The 12440-nt window shown below is 37.8% G+C and overlaps 2 protein-coding genes across 2 annotated transcripts; one reads left to right on the top strand and one right to left on the bottom strand.

Annotated features, from left to right (window-relative positions):
• The first annotated feature begins 2029 nt into the window (after positions 1–2029).
• rps25 (ribosomal protein S25) lies at positions 2030–4051 on the top strand. The gene is made up of 5 exons (XM_066651437.1): positions 2030–2089; positions 2929–3021; positions 3187–3370; positions 3797–3895; positions 3991–4051. The coding sequence occupies exons 1-4, from the start codon at positions 2087–2089 to the stop codon at positions 3889–3891; spliced, it is 375 nt and encodes a 124-aa protein (XP_066507534.1). The 5' UTR covers positions 2030–2086; the 3' UTR covers positions 3892–3895; positions 3991–4051.
• Positions 4052–8929: 4878 nt separating this feature from the next.
• Positions 8930–11412, bottom strand: hmgn1b (high mobility group nucleosome binding domain 1b). The gene is made up of 6 exons (XM_066651285.1): positions 11162–11412; positions 9950–9976; positions 9807–9836; positions 9661–9702; positions 9288–9395; positions 8930–9183 (listed from the first exon to the last, which is right to left on the bottom strand). Exons 1-6 carry the CDS (start codon positions 11177–11179, stop codon positions 9136–9138), a joined length of 273 nt encoding a protein of 90 aa, XP_066507382.1. The 5' UTR covers positions 11180–11412; the 3' UTR covers positions 8930–9135.
• Between the last annotated feature and the right edge of the window lie 1028 nt (positions 11413–12440).

Here is a 12440-nt window from a genome sequence, read left to right as displayed (position 1 = left end):
ATTACATAAACATGCCCTTATTACATTGAGCATAAATTACATTTGATATTGTTAATTCAGGCTGGTTTTCTTAGACATGGACCTAGGCTTGAACTAAAATGAAGGGGCAAGGTTTTATTTAGATCTTATTTAGAGTTTTGAAAATACCATTTATTTTACGTTTTACCTTCATATAGGTACAGAAAACTATGAAATATTTTACACTCTGCTGGTCTCTATAGGGTTCTACACGTATTACAGTGAGTCTTGTGATGGGAGGCCATGCAGAACCGTGTCCCAAATGTCCTCCCTGAGCATTTGCAGTCTTCTCAAAGTCCAATTGGTGAAGATGAAAGGCAATGAAAAAGGCAAAAGTAGAGACTCCACTGAGTGACTAAATAATGGATATGAGGTTTTACTGATTCTGTTTTATTAAAATATATTACACTGGCTTGTGCTTCTAACAAAGAACTGTTTTTTTAGGCATCCATCTTGTATTTCAGTTGAATTTTGTTTTTGTTCATATCCTACATTTTCTGTGTACTGTATTCCCAGTAAACAAGGAATGTCTCTGGATGTTCAAAACAGGTCTAAAAGTAGTCTGTCCGTCAAGGACATATTTTAAATGTCAATGGACGTCCAAAATCCATCTTAATAAGTTAGTTAAGTGGTGACCAATCGATAATGTCAGTGGACGTCCAAAATGCGTTTTATATAAGTAATTTATTTCGGGACCAATTAATAACGTCAATGGACGTCCAAAATACGTCTAATAGTCGTCTTTTCAACCTTAAGAGAACGTTGATTAGACGACAGTCATTACATTATTTCAATGTTGAATCAATGGCTAATTGTTTACTGGGTTCTCCCTCATCCTCTCAAATGCCATTATTACTAGGGTGACCAGACGTGCTCTTTTACCCGGACATATCCTCTTTTTTAGACTTAAAAAATGTCCGGGGGGAATTTCACAAACGTCTGGGATTTTGTTTTTCTAGAGCTTACATAGAACTTCGAGAAGTTTCCTTCACAAACTAGTCCCGCCCTCCCCTACTCCGATTGGTTCGCTTGAGTGAGAAGGGGGCGTGGTGAAGTAGCCTAAAATCTTCTGATTGGACGGTCTGACTGTAGAGCTACCGTTATTGGTCGATAACTTTCTCTGTAAACATTTAATTGGTCAGTGCGCGGCAGTAGTCCTTGTTTACTTCAGACAAAGCTCATGTACCTACCCTCATCTCGAGCAGCTATCCCGAAACGGAAATGTAAATTCTCGGATGAATTAAAATGAAATTCCCATGTTTTGTGTAGCAAATAAAGGTGTAAAAGACCTAAAAGCACACATAGGTTCAGCTAAGCATACCCCCCCCTGAGACGTGTCCTCTTTTTCACCATCTCAGATCTCCATCCATCCATCCATTATCCTGTAACCGCTTATCCAATTCAGGGTCGCGGGGGGTCCAGAGCCCACCTGGAATCATCGGGCGCAAGGCGGGAATACACCCTGGAGGGGACGCCAGTCCTTCACAGGGCAACACAGACACACACACACATTCACTCACACCTATGGACACTTTCGAGTCACCAATCCACCTGCAACGTGTGTTTTTGGACTGTGGGAGGAAACCGGAGCACCCGGAGGAAACCCACGCGGACACGGGGAGAACACACCAACTCCTCGCAGACAGTCACCCGGAGCGGGAATCGAACCCACAACCTCCAGGCCCCTGGAGCTGTGTGACTGCGACACCTACCTGCTGCGCCACCGTGCCGCCCTCATCTCAGATCTGGTCACCCCAATTTATGTAAATGAGGGAATGACAGGTAAATATGGAAATGTATATATATATTTTAATTCGCCAGAAATAAAATATTATGATTTGTTTGTATTTATTTCATGACCCATGAATTTGAATTGAAAGCTGCTGAGGCGAGTAAATCACTTGTGGCCTTAATAATGCGAGGGAACTAGTTGATGAATCCGCACTGAGCCTGTAGAGGTCACTGTCGTTCCGGCGTCCGCGGAGGGATACACGCCGAAGAAACCAAATCGCAGAGCCAAATCGGGGAGTGATTAGGTTCTCCTTCCTTTCTCTCTCCGAGCTTCAGCATGGTGAGACCCGGAGACCTGCTCTTTCTACCGAAAACACTAATTTAAACCTTTAACTACTGACTTTAACCGAGCGGGTGTAGTCGATTAGGCTATATATGATCATAACGGAACAAAAAACCTGGCATACCGCTGTTATTTTTGGGTTTATTTGTGTATTTTGTGGCGTTGGAGCGTAGTTAGCGCGAAGCTATCCGTGTGTCTGCAGCGTGTTGGAGGCCCAGTCTCTTCAGTAACGTCATTTGGCCTGAATTTTGCTATAAATGTGTTTTTTATATATATATAATACCCCGCGTACAGTCTTAACTGAAATGTTGAAGATCATTATATTTAATTATGCCATTTTAAAGTGAGGGTTAGCTCATACGTGTATCTTTTTGCGTGTAAAGCAAACGTACTGTTAAAATTGAGCCTGTTAGCACTTAATCTAAAGCAGTTAATGTGTACGTTAAATGTTGTGTACAAGCACAAAGGTTAACACAACTACATTTAAATGAATACATGTTTAAATAAAAAAATAGAGAGAGCATTACGTTAAATTACTGCATTTGTATAACGTTAGCCTTAGTAGTTTTTAACGTGTTCTGTTCGCATTAAAGGGTGGATTTAAGCATGGATTCCATCTGTTTTTAATCTAGGGTCTTTTTCTAACACGAATATAAAGGCTTAGAGGATAGTACATATGTTTTTGGGCAATTTGTCTTGTCCTTTTTGTACACGTTTATCTATATGGCTAGTTTTCAGGACAGTGAATGTTCTCATTTGTTTGGGTTGAGTCTAGTTAAATATTACAGAGTCCCACAACATCTTCAACTGTTTAATGTATGGTTCCCCCCCTGCAGCCGCCCAAGGATAGCAAACAGAAGAAAGACTCGGGCAAGTCCAAAAAGGACAAGGACCCAGTCAACAAGTCTGGAGGCAAGGCTAAGAAGAAGGTATTTGCTTCATTGTCATTTCCAACACATTGCTGATGTTACATAGACTTAAAGAAAGTCTAGGAAGACTTTGTTTAGTACCGTGCAGTCCGAATGACTTAATGTCTCACATTATCTCTAAATAATCCCTTGTTTTATTATCATTCTCTTTTTTTCTTTGAGTAGAAGTGGTCCAAAGGAAAGGTGAGGGACAAGCTCAACAACTTGGTCCTCTTCGACAAGGCCACATATGACAAACTGTACAAAGAAGTCCCTAACTACAAGCTCATCACACCTGCCGTCGTGTCGGAGAGGCTGAAGATCAGAGGCTCGCTGGCCAGGGCTGCCCTCCTAGAACTGCTCAGCAAAGGTAGAGTTGCTGAAAAACCTGAGGATGCGTCTCAACGCTGAAGGTCTTGGGTTGCTTGAGATTTAAAGAAATGAATCACTTAAGAAATTGATGTAATGCTTGGAGTAAACATCCCACTATCATTCAGCATAGACTTCCCATATTTTGTAATAGGGGATTACAATAAATTGTGTTTCTTAATTTGATTGATTTTGCAAATAGTGACTAACAATGTGCCTTTTGGTAAACTTTATATTTTCAATTTATCAGCATTAACCTTTAACCTTAACAAATAGTGTATTTTAAATAGCAGCTGTCTAATCTCAATTCCAGCCTCAATATTAAGTACTTTTCTTGCAAAAGGACAATGTAACGCTGGCTTCTGCCTGGGATTTACTTACGAAATGAGTGCAGCAGCATGTGGTGATTCTCTTCTCTTTCCTGAAGGTATGATCAAGCTGGTGTCTAAGCACAGGGCTCAGGTGATCTACACACGTAACACCAAGGGCACTGATGAGGCTGCACCAGAGAAGGAGGCGTAATCAGGTGACGGTTATTGCACTACCACAAACTATTCAACTGCAGTGTGCACAAAAGTTGTCCTTCATCTAATCACCTTTCTATTTCTTCTTTTATTACAGGCTCCTCTTGAGATGTTAAAGACTTTTGTATAGTTAAATAAACAACAACAAAAAAGACCAGACTTGTCTTTATTTATTGGTTTTGAATGGTAATGGGGTGTATGCTGTTCAGGTAAATTCTTGCAGTTGGACATTTTTTTGGGGGCAGTTTCTTTGGGAAGGTTCGAAGGTCCTACAAACACATACTGCTACTGAAGATATGTTGTAAATGATTGGTAGACACTGAAAGTGCATTAGCTGTAGCCTGTTAGTGAGGGTTTATCTTAATTTGGGGTTAAATTCCTGAATTAAATCCTGATAATGTGGTGGAATGTAAGAGAATTTCAGTACAAAATCCTAATTTTAAGACTTAACATTTTACTCATAAAGGCTTCAGGTGTCTTCAGTTATGATACATTTACAGGTACATAGCAACTAGCTGAAGTTTCATCACACACAGGTGAAGCTTAACTTTCATCATACCACACGGTGAGGCTGTAAAAACACTGTAAAAACTGTACTACACTGTAAAAAATTGCTGTAAATTTACAGCAAGCCTGCTGCAGTATTTTACTGTAAATCACAGTATTTACAGTAAATTATTGTATTATTCAATTACAGTAATATGCTGTAAATTTGAAATACAGTAGTGTTCCTGTAAAAATACGGTAAATGCCTGGGAACTCTGCTACAGTATTTTACTGTAAAATTTACAAGAATTGTTTTTACAGTGTACGCTTTACCAAACCTCAAACACCTGTCCCAACGTCCAGCACCAGATTTTAAACATCTTCAATTGTAGGGGTCTTCTGCAGCATTCCTGAAAAACAACAAAGTCCATTCACATGAATTCAAAGTTAAATAGAGACAATACACATGTAAGAAGGTTTTTACACTTTCTTTCCTCTACGGAGATGAAGCTGTTCGTTGTGTTTAAAGTTTATTAGTATCAAAAATATCCCTGGTACTTTGCAGAAAGGAAGGACTTAATTTAAATGGAAATAAGTTGTGTAAATGTGCTGAATATAGGTGGTGAACATGGGAATGTTACTCAAGTAGAAGCACTTAATTTCTGAGGGGGAAAGAAGTCCTCTTCAAACAAAACGCATTTTACTGTACTGTGTACGGCACGTGATTTGGCAAAAATAGAAACTCACCTGTTTATCTTTGAGAAACCACTGCCTCAACACCATGAAGGGAACAGCTCTGGACATGAGGTGAGAGTATTGTGCACCATAAGGGATGAGCTCAATCAATCAAATTTTTGGCTGCGTTTAAGCTCCATTGCCTGTAATATGTGAGCCATAAAACGTAGAAAAATTATCAATGCTACGTTTTCTGTTTGTTGCTTTAAACGTGCAGCATTCTGAACTTTCCCTGCGTCTCTTGTAATTATTTCAGTGGTGTTACTCTTGATGTGAGGCTGAAGAGAAGGGATGGAAATTAAGACTTTAAATGAGGGCTGAACACCATTTTTAAATTCAGAATATAACTGGTAAATTAAAGTACATCCATTTCAGAGAAAACAATGGGGTTATGAAATGTGTGTTCAGATTCTATTTGTTTATGTTAATATACTGCACCTATAGCAAGCAAAATTCTGTCATTGTAAGGGGATATTTTTGAATATCAATCAAAAATTTTATCAGACTGGTGTGTTATTCCACAAACCAGATGACAGGGGGCGCTGTAGGGTCGTTTTAAACGAAAACTTTCTATTGAACCACCTTAAATCGGACAGGAGTGCTGTGCTCTGACTCCAAATAAACCCTACAGGCGTAAAACTAACTCCAGGAATCCATTTTCCATGTTTCCAAGTAAAAAACAAAACACCACCCTTTCCCTGTAGCTGTCCTTTTATTGTCGCGGCCATTTGACGGTTCTCCAGCAGGGGACGAGGTCGTAACCCGTTTAAAAACAATGTTGTCGATATTTTGAAAACCCCCTTAAGGGAATACGTGTTAATGACGCTTCAAAAACCGTCGCCTCAGTCGAAAACACCCCAGCAAATATCTCTTAAGGCGTCAAATATAATTTCCTAATAAATAAATGCCGAAATACGTTACTTGTTACACATTGCTTGCCATATTTAGGGACGACTGGGTGTTCTTTAGGCAACATTAATAATCTAATCTCTCACAACACTGCTGCTTCCCCTAAAGATAAATCTAACGGATGTCTGAGGAAAGATGGGAACATTTTACATTTAAAATGTGCTTCAACATTTTGTGCGGATCTGACAAACCGCTTTGAAAGAATATGGAGCGGGTCTTCCCCGTAGGTTTTCTCTGAATATAGAATAAAAGTCTCTACACAAAATTGCGTAAAAATTAAAAACACGTCGTTTGAGATGGATTTAGCTACCAGTCGACATTAAGTCTCATAAAACATAAATGACGTATTTTACATGTATTTATCTCGCTTAAAATGTTTAATATTTAGGCCTTTTTGGGCTGAAGTGTTCTGTAACCGCCTCCATGTTAGCTATGTAACTCACCTGTGCAATAGACTTGTGCCTTACCTTATAAACTCAGAAATATATCTTCAGAAATACTTTAGACATAAGATTTTAAATTACCCGCAACAGATGTATCATTTAGCTCACTAACTCTTGATAATTAAATATATTATTATTATTAGCAGTATTATCAATAGGAATTGTAGCATTGCTAATAGTAATGTTGTTTGCTGTTGATTTTGTTTGGCACTGAATATAAGAAAGCTTTTATTTATTGTTTAATAAAATCATAAAAATTGCTGACACTGTCTTAAATGTGTATATAATTAACAAACACAAAATGGAGCACCCACCGTGATCCTGAAATGTTTTCTAGAGTTTGATGATTATAGAATATGACTTATACAATTTCAGTAATGTCTGAATTTTCAATCATTACCATATTTGTGAACATAAAAAAATACACTATATAGTAAAAAAAATGTGTGCTTTTTTTTTGTTATTATACATTTTTTATACATTTTATCTGAATTTTAATCATTTATAAACTCTACATGGAGTCTAATCTAAAACATTTTATCTTATAATTCAGGTATTAACCTGACCTATTAGTGTTTAAAATTTCCTCAGGTAATATTCTTTTTAGTCACGTCCTGCCACACACCAAACTATCAGATAAGATGCAATCACTGTGGCAACATACGTCAAGAACAAAGGTGAGTCAGCTGTTCACGGATTCCTACTGTGTTCATGTAGCATAAGCCTCCAGGTGTCATGTTTTGATCTTCTTATTACAATGTAATAACACAGTAACCGTATGCTGTTGTATCGTACTAGAAAAAGATGCCCTCACTGGCATTTTACACCTTCCAAATGTATTCATGTGGTGATATTTGCTGGTTTACGTACAGTTGCACTTTAATTTCTCTATCAACTGTAACTTTTAAATGTACAAACATAATGTAGCAGTCTGAAACATTGTCTAAATCTTAGGGAACATCTCTCAACGTTCACTTTCATTGAAAGTATATCTTTCCGCTTAAACACACAGTCAATTAAACTTGGAAGTCTTGACGTATTAGTAATTTTGGACTTTAAATTGTTTTTATTTTCACAATGTCTGTGTAAAGTAAGGGATCAGTTGCTGCCGTTTCTTAGTCATCCCTGAGTTCTTGATCAACACTGCTGTGTCTGATCCACTCAGCGCAGCACAGAACACTCTTCCTCTTGCCAGTCAACATGACAAGGCCTACACAACCAAGTGTTATTTAATATAGGAATGTCTTCTTCAGGAGCTCAGAAATCCAGTGGTGTGAAACTAATAACTCATAATCATTTAGAATCACGTGATAAACTGAAACATATGAATAATCGTACTTTATATTTCATGACAAAATCATAACGGGCATCTCATTAAAATAGGTAGATATTAACCACTCTTAATATGTGGTGACACCTACCTTTTATCTGTAACATACTCAATTTAAGGAATAGGTGCCAGAACTGTGGAATTTATGATGTTTTTAAGATCCATAGCATTAAGAGATAAACAATTAAAATGTGGCCCGAATTAAAAAGTTGAACCTCAAGGTGTAAACCACGTGTTGAGTCTAAACTGAGCCTCTACCTGCAGCTCTTTTAAAAGGTTTTAATTTCCTAACAAAGTGGGAAAACATTAGAAAGTGAAAACAAGTGTCACAACCAATTTTTATTGGCTTGTCTTAACCAAACAATACACAGAGATACATCTATAAACAATGATCAAAAAGAAACTGTACATTTGTACTTGCACAAGAATATTGCTACTGCTGGTATGAGTGCTGTACAGTTCAAAGGATTTTACACTTGATCATCTGACGGCCCTGAAAAAGGGACCATGATTTTTTTTTTTTTAGCGCCGCAAAGTTTTAAAGTAACTTTTAATGATGTTCCATTTTACCATCCAGACAATGTACCATTACACACTGCATATAAAGTCAAAAAAATGTTTTTCTTGTTCCACATCCGCTAAACAAGTCTAAGGTGGAGCTATCACAGGAGAGACTAAGAAAAGAAAAACAAAATAAAATATATATAAAATAAAACCAATACACACAATGCACAGGCCTGACATGGAAAACTCCAGTACTAGAGAATAGGTTTATTAAGCAGAAGGGTTAAAGGAAACTGCATCGGTACAAGATTTAACATATGGAGCACATCTTACAAACATCCTACAAGTAATCTTTTTCATTATAAACAATAAAACAATGAGTAACTCACAGCCCCCTCCCCGACACGCACACATACATTACAGGTTACAAAAATAAAAGGGAAAAACAAGAGAAAAATATCCCTCATAGAGCCAATGGAATGTTAGTCTTTCAGGAAAAGTTTGAAAAATTTGTCCGTCAGTATGTGAACAGTCACAATTTGCACCCACTCCCTCCCGCTTTGAACGGAAAAAGGAATAAAAAGAAGAAAGGGGGAAAAAAAAAAGAAGTAACTGACATTTTTCAATGACAATAACTGTTCTGGAGATAGATGTAAAAATGTGGGATGTGATGAAATCCCTCTCAAAATGTAGCTTTTCTTTCATAAAAAATGTGTCTCTACAATCAAACTACTAAAAAACCTGCCTTTAGAAAATAGTAGATAAAAATATTCCCCTGAATTGTACAAGAAAAGAGGTACAGGGAGCACTGGTGAGAGATGGCAGCGGAGCACTGTTATTCTGCCTTGTCTTCCTTCTCCTCCGACTTTTCCGTTGCTGGTGCCTGGGAAAACAAGCCGCGCGAATACAGTGTTAATAACATTTCAGCGAAATGTAGGATAGTGTACAATGTAGGCATTTTGTAAAGTCTCAGTAAACACACGGCACCTCATCCTCAGGTTTTGCCTCGCCGTTCTCAGCGGGGACTTCCTCTTTCTTTTCCTCCTCCTTGGGCTTCTCAGCCTCCTTAGTTTTCTTGGGCTTGGCAGGTGCCTTCTGCAAATAGCACAGTAATAAATAGTTAATAACATTATTTAACGTTAAAGCAGATTCATTCTCATGTGTTGTTTTTTGAAAATTAGTTATTAAATGAATGTAAAATGTATCTGATTTAAACTAAATGGAGTTTATGATATACTCAAATCAAAATACTTAAAATATATATAACAATAAACAGATACAAACCAAGTATATCGTTATATAAGTGTAAATACCTCAATTAAATAACTATATTAGTGATTTACGAGTAAAGATACTTTACCTTCACTTTTGGCTTGGGCTCTGCCTTTGGAGGAGCAGGTTTCTAAAAAATGTAATAAAATAATCATTTAAAAAAAGGAACAGAACTTTGAGTGAAATTTGCACAACTTTGTAAGTGATTTTGTAATATCCTTATTTCCTACTCACATTCACCAGTCTCGCTGATCTCCTTTTTGGCTGGAGACAAAAATAGAAAAAGAATGAGTAAATATATATATATAAATAAATCCACAAACAAGTTTATGACTTTAAAGCATGTAAGCACTGTTCTCCAATGGGAGGCATCTTACCTCACTGGCTTCAGTGTCATTGTTCGCCTGCAAAATAAAAGTCTTCTGGTTAGTGATTTCAAGTAGAAAGTGGATATATTTAAAAATATATGTACTTATAAAATCATCATAAATACGAATGCGTTTAACAACATGTTAATTCCTACATCTGGTGCCTGTTTGTGTTTTTTTTTTTTTTTTTTTTAAGTCACAGTACTTCCCCTCCCCCCTTCTCTTCATCTAAAAACATGCTTGCCATGGCCTGTATTGGGCGCCCCGCCCCCCTCCAAACACACACAATCATCAGATATAAATGAAAGATCTATCCAGGCCCTGAAAATCTGCCCTGCGACTGGAAGGACTTCTTTTTTTGCGCCCATTTTCCCAAAACACCAGCCCCCATAATAAGGGCAGAAGAGATAGAGGGAGAGAGACACAGAGCTAGAGAGAGAGAGAATACACTGGAACAGTCGAAACAAATCGCCATTACTTGACCTCACGTTTGCACGACGCCAACAAACACGTTTTTACAATGTTTAATACATTCATGTCAACCTTAAAACCACAAGTAAATATTCACGTATAAAATTAATAAGCTTTAAAGGCGTAAAAAGAGCGCGAAAAGTACAACCGACGTTTTTTCAGGCGTTCGTTTCATGTACAACGGCTAAAAACAACCCAAAACACTCCTAAAAACATAACCTTACGTATAAGTGAATATATAATATAACTAAAATCTGTTATTCATGATAAACAGCCCGAGTCCATGCTTGTTTTTAGTTCCTCCCCTTTGTCTGGCACCCCGTGTTACTTCATACATTTGTATGGGGCTGAAATGTTGGGCTCGAATTTTCCGTTCCACCTTAAACGCTGCAGCAGTTGCCAATACAATCGCAGGGCGCCAGAATGGAACCACTGCAGCATTTAAGGTGGACTGGGAAATTGTAAGGTTTTGAAACCAACCGTTTCGCAAAACGTCACATTTGTGGACATAAAAGCTACCTATAGACCATACTTCGACACAATTTTACGAACAAACAGAAAGTAAAAGGAGAAAGGCAAACTCACGGCGAAGCGGGAGAAATCTCTGCAGCCACAAATCACAACACTGCACATATACGACGGTCTAATTCTGCTTTCGGAAATGCAGAAGTGCAGCACATCTGTATGCAGACTTAAAGCACTCATGCACTTTGCAAAATCCTACTGCAACAAATCAAATATGCTACTTACTTTGCTCCTCTTAGGCATGACTGCTACTGCTTTTTGCGTGTGTTGTTTTTCTTCTTTTGTCAACGAAGCAAATTAAGCTCCGAGGAGTTATTAAAAAGTAAAAAAAAATAGAGGAAAAAAAACAAGTTAAAAACGGTTGCGCTTAATAACGACAAAGCTAAAGACAGAGCTAAAAGGTTCGCACATACACACTCGCACACACACACACACAGTAACGTTTCTAGCGACACAAAAACTAGCTCAAACCGGATTGGATTCCCCCTCCCTCTCCCACCCCCTTCTCTATTCAATTCATTCTAGCACCAGGACGTTATAACCGCCTACCGTCCCGCCCCCTCAGCCCGATGATTGGCTATCGGCCCCCACAACAACGATTTCAAATCAAAGCATCGCCATCCGATTGGCTGCTCCGCCTGTCAATCCACCGAGCGTTATTTGTTTCGGCAATGAGGCGAATGTGTGAGGACAGGAAAAAAGGCAAATTTAAACCGTTTCGTGCATCAGAGGTGGATTAAGCTTACTAACTTTAGCACTGTACACAGTGTTTAATGATCAACATACTTCATCGAATCCTTAAGAAGCTTTAAAACAAGTTATAAAGCTTATAAAAACGTGATGTTTCAGGCTCGTTTTCAAAAGAGTACCTGTCTGTGAGTGTATTCCTATATTCGTGGGGACTTATTTACCTCAGAATGAGGGGACAGTTGTTTTTGAACAAAATATTGTTTTTACATTTTACAGAAATTGGAGCTTTTGTCAAAAATGTTTGCTTTGAATGTGTAGAGAGGGGAAAAATGGAAAATTCAAAATAGTTTTTGATTACAAAATTACATTTTGTGTCTTTCCCAGGTGTTCTGAGCCGTTTTAAAAACGTTCCTTTATTGTAAAATGTAGAAAACCCCACCATATATTAAAACACATAAAATCCATCACTTTGAAGGTCCATTTTAAAACATGTACCTGCAAGTAGTTGTACTTTGTGATAAGCGGGATCACGTGTGTTAAGGACACTGAGGGAATGTGGATGCTTTTGACATTGTGGGGTCTCTGTGATTAAAGAATTTGTATTTATCCACACTTTTTTTATGCACCCTTAAGCAGCCCACAATGTCAGAAATACAATATGTGTGACATTTTTGAAATTGTGAATTAAGTTGATATAACATTGCCAAGACGTGTGTGTGTGTGTGTGTGTTGGTGTGTGTGTGTGTGCATGTTTCTGATTTAAAGAACCAGAAAAACATTAGGGACAGCTGTTGTAAGAAAAATACAAAAAATC

This window comes from Hoplias malabaricus, chromosome 18 (genome assembly GCF_029633855.1).
Source record: "Hoplias malabaricus isolate fHopMal1 chromosome 18, fHopMal1.hap1, whole genome shotgun sequence".
NCBI classification, from domain to species: Eukaryota; Metazoa; Chordata; class Actinopteri; order Characiformes; family Erythrinidae; genus Hoplias; species Hoplias malabaricus.
The sequence above is the reverse complement of the archived record's forward strand: the minus strand, read 5'-3'. Positions and strand labels throughout refer to the sequence as shown.

Excerpts from the sequence above, each read along its gene's own strand:
- rps25 (XM_066651437.1), top strand. Across the intron at positions 3,022-3,186 it reads GAGGCAAGGCTAAGAAGAAG|AAGTGGTCCAAAGGAAAGGT; the intron begins GTATTTGCTTCA and ends TTCTTTGAGTAG. Across the intron at positions 3,371-3,796 it reads CCTAGAACTGCTCAGCAAAG|GTATGATCAAGCTGGTGTCT; the intron begins GTAGAGTTGCTG and ends TCTTTCCTGAAG.
- hmgn1b (XM_066651285.1), bottom strand. Across the intron at positions 9,703-9,806 it reads GATCAGCGAGACTGGTGAAT|AAACCTGCTCCTCCAAAGGC; the intron begins GTGAGTAGGAAA and ends TACATTTTTTAG. Across the intron at positions 9,396-9,660 it reads AGCCCAAGCCAAAAGTGAAG|AAGGCACCTGCCAAGCCCAA; the intron begins GTAAAGTATCTT and ends TGCTATTTGCAG.